Source organism: Trachypithecus francoisi, unplaced genomic scaffold, assembly GCF_009764315.1.
Source record: "Trachypithecus francoisi isolate TF-2019V2 unplaced genomic scaffold, Tfra_2.0 Lachesis_group4, whole genome shotgun sequence".
In the NCBI taxonomy this organism is placed as follows: domain Eukaryota; kingdom Metazoa; phylum Chordata; class Mammalia; order Primates; family Cercopithecidae; genus Trachypithecus; species Trachypithecus francoisi.
The window spans coordinates 18,071,479-18,083,950 of NW_022681469.1; the positions used below are offsets into that span (position 1 = coordinate 18,071,479).

Sequence of the window (12,472 nt, forward strand, 5' to 3'; positions counted from 1 at the left end):
CCATGGAACAAACAAGGTTGGCTGTTTTTTGGATTGATGTTTTGAAATACTAGTACAGGAATATCATTGTTAGTTGAGTGTTTAGCCTTAGAAAACAAATGGAGTTTAGATAGCTAAAGTATAATTTATCTGTGATTTAATAATGGTGTGGAGTTAGGGCTATGATAATTAGTGAAAACACCCAAGAATGTTCTATACTTTTAAATTTTAAAAATTGAAATGACACTTGGAATAACAATTGCCTTTTAGGTGATGTGGCAGTGAAAATGTTGAATGTGACAGCACCTACACCTCAGCAGTTACAAGCCTTCAAAAATGAAGTAGGAGTACTCAGGTGAGCTTGTGTGGATTACTATTTTCCAGAGAAAGAAGTTATTTTTATTAGCTCCTGGTTCCCAGTGGTAGCGACTATTAGCTTTACAGATTTACTCAAAATGGATAAATTTGTAGAAACAGAGTATGTCTGAGTATATTTTTGTCTTTAACCACATTCTTTTAAGTAGTATGCAATGTTATATGGTACAGTTGATAGAATACTTAATCCTAGACAGAATTAATGGAAGTATAGTATTCTGATAATGTAAAATAATAGTTCTACTTATGAAAATAATGCTCTCCAATGTTTAAGCTTATCAGAATACATTTAGAGATGGTATTTAGTCCTGGGCTCTGAAATTTTAGAAACATTGACAAACTAGAATATGTCTAGCGAGGACCACCTAAATAGGGAAGATTCTAGAGGTGTAACGGGGGAAAATAATCAACAGAACTGAGAATATTTAGTTCAGAGAAGGCTGTTATGTTCAAGAGAGTGCACAGTTATTCCAGAGTGCAGGAAAAAAGTTATTCCAGAGAGCAGACCAGGGAAGCAAGCCAGAGGTGAAAGTTGTAGGAAAATGATTTTGTCTCAACACTTGGAAACTTTATAATACCAGAACCACTTAAATAAAAATAAAAGAATCAGCTACATACTGAGTGATGAACTTCCCACAGTTGAAGGTATTTAAGCAACCTCTAGTTACCTGTCAGATATATTTAAAAAGATATTTTTGCATAAAGTAGGAGGTTAGACTTGGCAATTCCCAGTCTCTTCTAAATTTATCCTTTTGTTGCCTTTTTAAAAAAACAGCTTTTTCTGAGAACATTTTACCAATAGGTAGACTACTTTGATTCTCTTTTGTAAGAATTGCTACAGTTTGTCGACATTTAATATTTACTGTCACGTTTCTTTGTACAGGAAAACACGACACGTGAATATCCTACTCTTCATGGGCTATTCCACAAAGCCACAACTAGCTATTGTTACCCAGTGGTGCGAGGGCTCCAGCTTGTATCACCATCTCCATATCATTGAGACCAAATTTGAGATGATCAAACTTATAGATATTGCACGACAGACTGCACAGGGCATGGAGTAAGTTCCATTCTGTTAAATGTCTTATAAATTATTTTTGAAGACCATTGAGGATGTTTTAAAGGTTTTGCCTGCTATTCTTTTGGATTGCATTTTAAATTACTGTCCAGGAACATAATATAGATGCTAACTAATGGCTAGTAAATAATATGATACTAAAAAGTAAATGTCTTTGTCTAGTGCAGCCTTCAGAACATATATCAAGTATTTGATAATAAATACATGACTGCAAACTTAGGCTCAGCACTCAGTTATTGAGCTAAGCAGGAGAGGTTCAGAAGATAGAAACAGCAAAAACCTACTAAAAAGTTGTTAACGGTTGTTGAAATAAACAGAATGGTTGTTAATTAGTTACTTTTTCAAATCATTTTCTCTGAGTGCCCATATTTTTTTGTTGCAAAATGGTCAGTTAATAAAGTGGAAAATCTGCATTCTGACCCTTTTTGAGGATTTCAAAGTGAGTTCATATCTGTTGAATTTTGCTATGCAATTTAAAGAGTTATTTTATAAAGTTTATCATAAGCTAATATGGGGAACTGACTTTGAAGGATAAATTTTAAATTTTGTATGCAACTCTTAAGTGCAAATGAATACGTAAATTAAAAAGTAAAATTAAATTTTGAAAGCACTTAGATGAAAATTATAAACAGTAAAATATGAATTTGAAAGCTCTATGAGAAGTTTAAAAATAGGTATGATCTTAATTATTTTGTTTTTTACAAATTGCTTTCACTTACATAAATTATTATGTCATTTAATCTTTATAATGTTATGAAGTAGATCTTTTTTCTTTTTACAGATAAGGAAATTGAGGCTTTTAAGTGCCTTGTCTAAGGGCACACATTTAATAAGTGGCACCAAAGATGTTTAACTCAGGATTTCTGACTCCCAATCCAGTATTCTTTCCCTATAACCACTAAGCTACTTTTACATTATAAAATTAGAATAAAAGAGTAAAAGGGTATATATGTACTAACACCTACAACTCTAGCAAGTAAGTGTAGAGCCAAGACTCAAAACCAGATCTGGTTCTTAGATCTTCCAACTGCACCACCTTCTCTTTCTCAAAACTTGGCAATATATCTATAATTTAGATTGTTTACAAGCCTATATTCAGCCAAAATACTTATTACAGCAAATTATTACCTTATTCAGTAACACTCCCACTTGCCCCTAGACTTGAAACAATCTCAACCTTTCAGATAAGTTAGAATCTCTGAATCTGTTCGAATCTAAAGGCTTTTAAAGAATTAAAATCTTGACCAGGCACGGTGGCTCACACCCGTAATCCCAGCACTATGGAAGGCTGAGGCAGGCGGATCACCTGAGGCTGGGAGTTCAAGACCAGCCTGACCAACATGGAGAAACCCCGTCTCTACTAAAAATACAAAATTAGCCAGGCTTGGTGGCACATGCCCGTAATCCCAGCTACTTGGGAGGCTAAGGCAGGAGAATCACTTGAACCCGGGAGGTGGAGGTTGCAGTGAGCCAAGATCACACCATTGCACTCCAGCCTGGGCAACAAGAGCGAAATTCCATCTCAAAAAAAAAATAGAATTTAAAATCTTGTGAAGAGTAAACCATGGCACAAATTGTAAACATTCAGTGAGAAACAAAGCTTATTCTCTTCCCACACCACTGGTCTCTTTGCAGTTTCTTCAGCAGGCCAAGCATGTTCCTTCTTTAGGACCTTTATGTTTGTTACATTCTCTTTAGGATACACATGCCACAAATATCCTTATGTCTCTGTTCATATGTCCCCTTTTAACTGAAACTCTTGCTCACCTTATATAACTAACATGTCCCCACATCACTCTGTCACTCTCTATACCCATAGGCTTGATTTTCTTTATAACGCACAGCTCCATCTGACTTGTTTGTTGTCTTTCATCCCCACTAGAATGCAGGCTGTATGAGAGCAGGGGCTTTTTTTTTTTTTTTCTCATTATTTTATGCCTAATGCCTAGAATGGGACCGGGCATACTCAGTACATAACTGTCAAATGAAAATGATTACACATATTAAATGAAATACACAATAACTGCATATTATTGATAGATTTACCTTTCAGAAGAAAGAGATGCCAAATCCTTCTCACATCGCAACTGAGAAATGTGGCTGGGCATACTGGCTCACACCTATAATCCCAGCACTTTAGAAGGCCAAGGTGGGATGATTGCTTGAGCCTAAGAGTTCAAGACCAGCCAGGAAACATAGAAAGACCCTTGTCTCTGTAGAAAATAAAAAATTTAGCCAGGTGTGGTGGCACTTGCCTGTAGTCCTGGCTACTCAGTACACTGAGGTGGGAGGATCACTTGAGCCCAGGAGTGTAAGGATGCAAGGAGTCGTGATTGTGCCACTGCACTCCAACCTGGGCAACAGAGCAAGACCCTGTCCCAAAACAAACAGGCTGGGTGTAGTGGCTCATTCCTGTAAATCCAGCACTTTGGGAGGCCGAGGTGAGCGGATTAAGACAAGAAGTGACAGTAAAGAAATACATTATCAAATTGGAATAGTGCTGCAGTCTGAAGAACAGTCAGTGAAGAGGTGATATATTTTGAAAATACCACTTTACAGTTTGAGATTATCAGTGTAAATTTTACAGTCATCTACTCTGGAACACTTTGTGTTTTTAAATAGATCTCACAGTTTAACATGATGCAATGAGTGTACGATAGTATGAACATAGATCATTCCATTCAGTTTATCCTAGATTTTAGTAACTGAAAAAGTATTAATTCCAAGTTTTAAGCCCTCCAGCAGAGTATACTTTTTAGTACCGGTTTAAAATTAACGAAGGAAGATATAGTTTATTTTCCCTTTTAGTTTTGTCTTGTAAGATGATAACATACAACTGGTTAAATGTACTGACACATCTTCAGTTTCTGAAGGATTTGGCAAGTTGAAACTCCTCTTATTAACAGGGCTATGTGAGTTTCAGATTAAGGTGACAGATTTTTGCTCCTTCCTGGAACTCCACTAAAACTATAATAAAGGAATTTTTTTTTAAAGCATAGACGCGTGAGGATGGGGATAACAGGGAGGAAGGAGACAGTATCAGCAACATTTTGAAAGCTGGAAAGCAAGTGGAGAAGTGATCATGGACTTAGACCCCAAAAGGCTAAATGATCAGTTGACAGTGGGGAAATTAAAGGCAACCTGGTTTATACCATAGAATCCTCAATTCTCAGGAATTGGCAATATCACTATCTCAGGGGACGAAAGGGTTAAAATGAAAGGCCTGTTTGAAAAGCTGTTATTTCTCTAAATCTGTTCTCTTACTCACCAGGTAACTGCTCCATCCCTATCCTAGCAGTAGACTGGAAGTTTCTTCTCTAGGGAGGGGAAAGTAAACATCTCTGGACTGGGAGACCCTAATCTATGTCTAGGACATGGATATCTTTCCCAAAACATGGAGATTTGATGACTATGTGCTTACTAAATGATAAAGGGAGATTTCCCCAGCCCTCTCTTTTTATTTGATTCCCAACATGCTAGCAGCCAAACCTTACTCTTCCTGCAGGAGATTCGAAGAGTCTTGGGTGAATTTTACCAGCTCAAGAGGAAAGACCCAAAGAAAGTGACATCAGAGATTCCACCTAGATTACTGTATAGTTCAAAAATAGCAAACAAATCTGTATGTTCAAAGCCTCCAAGCAGCTTGTAAGTCCCTCACTTAGTCTGAATAAGAGTATCGCTGGATAACTAGATATTGGTGGGGAAGTCTTACGCAAATAAGGAGACTGTAAAACACATAGAGAAAAGTAGGCACTGGGAGAAACACATACAATGCAAGATTCTCTCTCCCCCACCTCATCCCACCTCCAAAAAGCCTATCAGTTTTCTCAGAGGGAGAGAAGATAACTTTATATCCATTAAACAGAAACAGAGGTTTTCTAAGGAACATTCATGTAATAGCAACAAAATGCTAAAATGTTGATATTTACAAGTACACTGGAAATTATATCCTTTGCAGTTATTTAAACGTAACTTTTAAATGTTAATTTAAAAGGAGTTATGTAGTTTCTCAGAATTCTTTTAAGGGGTGTTCAGCAAAAAAAGTTTTAAAACTATTATTTTAAACACTATATGGTTTAATATTAAATTTCTATATTATGCAACATAATTCAGAAGGGACACTTAGATAAACCTTTTATAAACCGAGTTACATAAAATGTATATAATTAATTGGAACACATAACCAGATTGCATCAATGAGTCTTGAAGTGGATATTCCTGTTTTCTTCTCTACTGTCAATGACTAAAGTACACTATTTTCACTACTTTTTTAAAATTTTGAGACAGTCTCCCTCCTCTGTCACCCAGGCTGGACAGGCTGGAGTGCAGCGACACAATCTCAGCTCACTGCAACCTCTGCCTCAAGTGATCCTCCCACCTCAGTCTCCCTAGTAGCTGGGACTACAAGGGTGCACCATCATACCCGGCTCATGTTTTTGTATTTTTTGTGGAGACGGAGTTTCGCCATGTTGCCCAGGCTGGTCTCAAACTCCTGGGCTCAAGAGAGCCACTGCCTCCGCCTCCCACAGTGCTGGGACTACAGATGTAAGCCACCAGGCCCGGCCTATTTTTAGTACATTTGATTGAACTTTGTTGTTGTTGTTGTTGTTGTTGTAGAACAGTCTGTTCTAAGGTATCAGGCTGACAGATGTTAGAACAAACAGAATGGTCGTAGGGGTCATGAACTGGTTCTTCAAGTCCTAACTGTTGCTGCTGATTTTGTAACAGATTTTAACGTATCTTTTGACTTCTGGTCATCCATTTCAGCCTCATGTTTGATTCTCTGTTTTAATTTCCCCCTATATATTCCCATGGATCAAATGACACAGATGGAATTCCTTACATACCTCATTTTTCCTCCCTGTTTCCAATACTTGTTCATCTAGAATGCCAACCATAGTTTCATCCTGAGGGCTTTGTTTTGGAATTATCCCAGAAGTTACTCCCAGTTAGAAGCCTGCTTGGATAATTAATATTGCTTCTTAGCTCCCTCCAGCTCTCTTTCTTCCTGTCCCCTGGCTCTACCCTGAGCACAGATGATAATTCTCTGTGGCCATCACAGCCACCATCTTACTGTGCCTCCTTTCAATTCTTCATGTCTATATCCTCTTCCCTGACCAGCATCATCTCACAAAGGACTGACCAAGCCAGATACAGTCTATAGCTAGACAATAAAGCTATAGGGTATTTAAATAGCCTCTTAATAATGTACTTTTGCAAAGCCTTTATTTCAGAATAGCCTGCCCTTTGTTGAAAGTGATCTTTTCTGACTACTCACCAAAATTAATTCTAAAGTCTCTGGATATAAGCAGAATAGGAACAAACGGATTCATTTTATAAAGTGCTGGGGTTGCAGTTAACTCATAATATAAAACCTTTAATAATTAGAAAAGTTAGTCTGGGCACCGTGTCTCACACCTGTAATCCTAGCACTTTGTGAGGCCAAGGCAGGAGTATTGTCCAAGGCCAGGAGTTTAAGACCAGCCTGGATAACACGACAAAACCCATCTCAATACAAAATACAAAAATTAGCCGGATGTGGTGGTGTGTGCCTGTGTTCTCAGCTACTCGGGAGGCTGAGGTGGGAGGATCACTTGAGCCCAGGAAGTTGAGGCTGCAGTGAGCCATGATCATGTCACTACCCTCCACCCTGGATGACAGAGCAAGACCCTGTCTCAAAAATAAATAAGAATACTTAGAAAATTTGAATCATGAGGACTTTCAAATGTGTCACCTTTATTGGATTACATACTATAAGCAAAAAGTGGATAGGTAACATTTTTCCTGTGTGGTTCTGTCTTCCATTTGTACCCCAGTGAAAAACTATTTCTGATTCCTGGGTTTACCTGAAAAGGAGCAGAGCTATTCTAATGGTAGATAATTATAAACTCATTCTGAGGAATAAGGGTTGGTAAAGTATGTTTCATCATCATCTTTTTTGTTTTTTGTTTTTTTTTTTGAGATGGAGTCTCACTCTGTCACCCAGGCTGTAGTGCAACGGCACAGTCTTGGCTCACTGAAACCTCCACCTCCCAGGTTCGAGCGATTCTCCTGCCTCAGCCTCCCGAGTACAACTGGGATTACAGACGCCCACCACCATGCCCTGCTCGATTTGTATTTTTAGTAAACGGGGTTTCACCATGTTGGCCAGGCTGGTTCAGGAGTTCAAGTGATCCGCCTGCCTCGGCCGCCCAAAGTGCTGGGATTATAGGTGTGAGTCACTGCACCTGGCCTATCGTCTTTTCACCTGCCAGTCGTTGATTCATCCCAAGGACCCAGGTATATTAAGAATACTGTTACTAAAGAAATTCCAGGAATGGTCAGTACATCATGCCTTTTTTTTCTTTTTCTTTTTTCTTTTTTTTGCTAGCCTTATAATTTCAGTATAATATTCATGGTATAATTTTGAATTTAACTTTATCAGAAAATTAAGTATTAAAGAGGCACAGGCCGGGCACGGTGGCTCAAGCCTGTAATCCCAGCACTTTGGGAGGCCAAGACGGGCGGATCACGAGGTCAGGAGATCGAGACCATCCTGGCTAACACGGTGAAACCCCGTCTCTACTAAAAAAAATAGCCGGGCATTGTGGCGGGCACCTGTAGTCCCAGCTACTCGGGAGGCTGAGGCAGGAGAATGGCGTGAGCCCGGGAGGCGGAGCTTGCAGTGAGCTGAGATCTGGCCACTGCACTCCAGCCCGGGCGACAGAGCGAGACTCTGTCTCAAAAAAAATAAAAATAAAGAGGCACATAGAAAAAGTTGCGGCCTATTGATATATTTACAGAAGCATTATATTCTCAAAATAAGATGATTAAAAATAATTTGGAGATAAATCCTTACAATTTACTTTGTTTTAAATAATGATGAGCATGCACCTTTTACTCATAAGTGAACCCAGTTGAAGATAGAAGGATTAATTAAAGCTGAAAAAATGGTGAACATGCATTAGTGATTGATAATAATTCTAAGTGACCAAAGAATATTTAATTATAGTGAACATAATTTTCTGGTGGGTAAAAATAACATAATTTTCTGGTGGGTGCTGATAATAATAATAATCAGAAAATGCAAGGTAAAACAAAAAAGTACCACTTTCCACCCACTGGAATTGGCAAAATGCCTGAGTTCTGATAAGATCAAATGTTCATAGGATTAGAGGAATTGCTTTCCGGGACATTTCTGATGCAACCAACCACCTTAAGGGCGTTCTGGAAGTATCTGTTAAAATAGAAAAATGCTTGTTCTAACCCCAAGAAATACTAGCTTTTGTTCCAAGTCACGTATACAGAAGGAGATGTATTATAGGAAACCATATAATAGTGAAAAATAGGTCTGGATGCAGTGGCTTATGCGTCTAATCCCAGCACTTTGGAAGACTAGGGTAATAGGATCATTTGAGACCAGGAGTTTGAGACCAGCCTGGACAACACTATGAGACCCTGACTGTACATAAAACTTAAAACATTATTTTAAGAAAATTTTTTTTAAAAAGAAAAACTTACTGAAAAATTGGAAACATGTTCATCAGGAGAAGACTTGATAAATAACATATTGGCACTTTTTGTGCAGTAGAATCATATATAATGGATTATATAGGTATATAGCCATATAAAATGGATTATATAGGTATCAACATAAAGCTTTAAAATATTAATGTTAAGTGAGAAAAGCAAGCTGCAGCATGAGACCACTTTAAAAATTTTAAGCAGAACATTTTTTATATTTGGGCTTTAAAAAGTGGTATATATGTATGTATGTAAAAGTACTGAAATAAGGATTAGAAAGCAAAGATCAAGTAACATAGTGATTATCTCCAGGAATCAAGTATAAACTTTGAAAAAAGACTGAAGGTGGCCGAGCGCAGTGGCTCACGCCTGTAATTCCAGCACCTTGGGAAGCCGAGGCGAATGGAATCACTTGAGATCAGGAGTTCAAGACCAGCCTGGCCAACATGGTGAAACACCACCTCTACTAAAAATACAAAAAATTAGCTGGGCATGGTGGCAGGTGCCTGTAATCCCAGTTACTCTGGAGGCTGAGGCAGCAGTATTGCTTGAACCTGGGAGGCGGAGGTTGCAGTGAGCCAAGGTGGCACCACTGCACTCCAGCCTGGGTGACAGAGGGAGATTCTGTCTCGAAAAAAAAAAAAGACTGGAAGTGTTTCAGTCCATTTTCTGTTGCTATAACAATAACTGAGGCGGGGTAATTTATTCTTTTCTGCAAAAAGAAACTTATTTCTCATAGTCCTAGAGGCTGGGAAGTCCAAGGGCATTGGTGCTAACATCTGCTGGGCTTCTGGTGAGGGCTTTCCTACTGCATGGTAACATAGTGGAGAAGCAGAAGGGGAAGTAGGCACACGCAAAAGGGGCAGAACACAAGGAAGGACCTCTCTCTATAACAACTCCCTCTCACAGTAACTGTAGAACTCATTCCTGGCCAGGTGTGGTGGCTCATGCCTGTAATACTAGCATATTGGCAGGCTGAGGAGGGAGGATTGCTTGAGCCCAGGAGTTTGAGACCAGCCTGGGCAACCTAGTAAGACCTCATCTCTACAAAAAAAAAAGGTTTTTAATTAGCCAGGCATGGTAGCACACTCCTGTAGCCCCAGGTACTCTGGAGGCTGAGGCAGGAGGATCACTTGAGCCCAGGATTTTGAGGCTACAGTGAGCCATGGTTGAGTCCACTGCACTCCAGCCTGGGTGACAGAGTGAGACCCTGACTCAAAGAAGAAAAGAAGTCAGTGACTCTTGCTTTCAGGAGGGCATCCCTCATGACCCAGACCCAAATGCCTCTTGAAGGTCCCACCAACTCTCAACACCATTACACTGGGGCCAAGCCTCCACATGAGTTTGTGGGGACAAACCATATTCAAACTGTAGCAGGAGACAAATGTATAAAAGTTGTAACGGGTCAGATTATGGTAAGAATATGAGTGACATTATCCTTTGCTACTGCAGTTTTTTAATATTTCAAAATAAAACATGTTACGAGGAAATATGTAATCATTATAGGAAATTCAGAAAATGTTAACATAAATGAAAAGCACCAGTAATCCACCATCAAGAGATAACTGCCATTAATATTTTGATGTTTATTGTGTATCCTTTCAGAATGATGTGTTTTAATAGTATACACAATGGTTTCTTGTTGTTGTTTTAAATCATACTGGGTTTGCTTTTTTTACTCTTAAATATCTCTACTGGTCAATAAATATTCTGATACCAGCTTTGCTACATACTGTTAACTCACTGTCTCCCCCTTTCCTTTATACCAACTGTGTTCTGTGGGTTTTTTTAAAAATATACTCTAATGTATTTAGCAATGATAGGCACTTACTATGTGTCAGACATTCTGTGTACTTTATATACATTACCTCATTTACTCCTCAACAACCCTGTGAAGTTGCAGCTTTTATTATATCCTTGTTTTATGGATAAAGAAACCTGGTTGTGGAAGGGGCAAGTAACTTGCCCCAGGTACTTTGGCTCCAGAGTGTTTTCCTTTAACGATTAAAGCATGTTGCTTCCCCAACTTATTCAGTCCCTTTGAAAACCTCAAGTAGACCCTTAATGTTATAGAGCAGTTATACTTTCAGTTTCCTAGTTCATTCACTGTCCTCTTTTAGACACTGGCATACCTCCTCAAAACCTCATATCCTTAAGCCTCTAAAACCTCTTCTTCAAGAAGTCAGCGATAACATTGCTTGCTATCTCTTTCAGAAAGTTGGAAGTAACCATTATGACATCTACCCACCTGCCTGCATTCATTACCGGGTTCTTCTGCCTTATCGCTAGTAAAAGGCAGTCCCTCCATTTGTACACTAGATTCCATCCCCTTACCCCTAACCCAGTGACATCTTTTGAGTAAATCTCCTATCTTGTTCATCATCAGTTTTTCCTTTCCTACCGAATTGTCTCCTATTTTAAAACATATTTTGGCTGGGCGTGGTGGTTCACGCCTGTAATCCCAATACTTTGAGAAGCTGAGGCGGGTGGATTGCTGGAGCTCAGGAGTTCAGGATCAGCCTGGGCAACATAGTGGAACCCATCTCTACCAAAAAATACAAAAATTAGCCAGACGTGGTGGTCTGTGCCTGTGGTCCCAGCTACTATGGAGGCTGAGACAGGAGGATCTCTAGAACCTAGGAAGACGAGGCTGCAGAGAGTCAAGATGGTGCCACTGCATTCCAGCTTGGATGACAGAACAAGACTCTGTCTCAAAAATAAATAAATAAAACATCTTTCAGTGAGTGCAGTGGTTCACGCCTGTAATCCCAGCACTTTGGGAACCTGAGGTGGGAAGATCACTTGAGCCCAGGAGTTGGAGACCAGCCTGGGTAACAAAGTGAGTCCTTGTCTCAAAAAACTAAAGTAAAATTTAAAAATAGGCCAGGTGTGGTGGCTCACGCTCGTAATCCAAGCATTTTAGGAGACTGAGGCGGGTGGATCACTTGAGCCCAGGAGTTTGAGACCACCCTAGGCAACATGGCAAAACCCTGTCTCTACAAAAAGTACAAAAATTATCCAGATGTGGTGGTGTTATGTTGGTGGTCCCAGCTACTTGAGAGGCTGAGGTTGCAGTGAGCAGAGATTGTACCACTGCACTACAGCTTGGGCGACAGAGTGAAACCCTGTCTCAAAAAAATAAAAATAATAATAAAACATCTTTCTTATGCACATTTGACAGAATGTTGACAGTTGTGGAATCTACATGGAAGATGTATGCGTATTCTTTCAGTTTTTCTGTATGTTTATTATTTTCATTAAAAAGACTTGTGGGGTCCCTCCCTTAATCCTGCTTCCCTCTTCAGTTATTACTTCCTTCCTCTTCTTCCTTCGACAGTAAAACTTCTCAAAAGACTTATTGGTATTCACTCTCTAATTGCTCTCCTTCCTTTTTGTCTTGGACCCCACTTAAGCCAGGCTTTTGCCCCTGCTGCTCCAGGAAACATCTTTTTTTTTTTCCCCTCAAGACAGAGTTTCAGTCTGTCGCTCAGGCTGGAGTACAATGGTGTGATCTTGGCTTACTACAACCTCTGCCTC

The 12,472-nt window shown here is 39.3% G+C and overlaps 1 protein-coding gene across 5 annotated transcripts in view; it reads left to right on the forward strand.

Annotated features, from left to right (window-relative positions):
* BRAF (B-Raf proto-oncogene, serine/threonine kinase) overlaps positions 1 to 12,472 on the forward strand; it is a 197,250-nt gene that overhangs the window by 150,698 nt on the left and 34,080 nt on the right. For all 5 annotated transcript variants that reach the window (XR_004432742.1, XM_033192268.1, XM_033192265.1 and 2 more), the window contains 2 exons: positions 250 to 334; positions 1,238 to 1,414. Coding sequence is in view for 4 of the 5 variants with exons in the window: in XM_033192268.1 (XP_033048159.1) it covers positions 250 to 334; positions 1,238 to 1,414 (262 nt within the window). In the remaining variant the exon portion in view is untranslated. The remainder of the gene's footprint in view (positions 1 to 249; positions 335 to 1,237; positions 1,415 to 12,472) is intronic.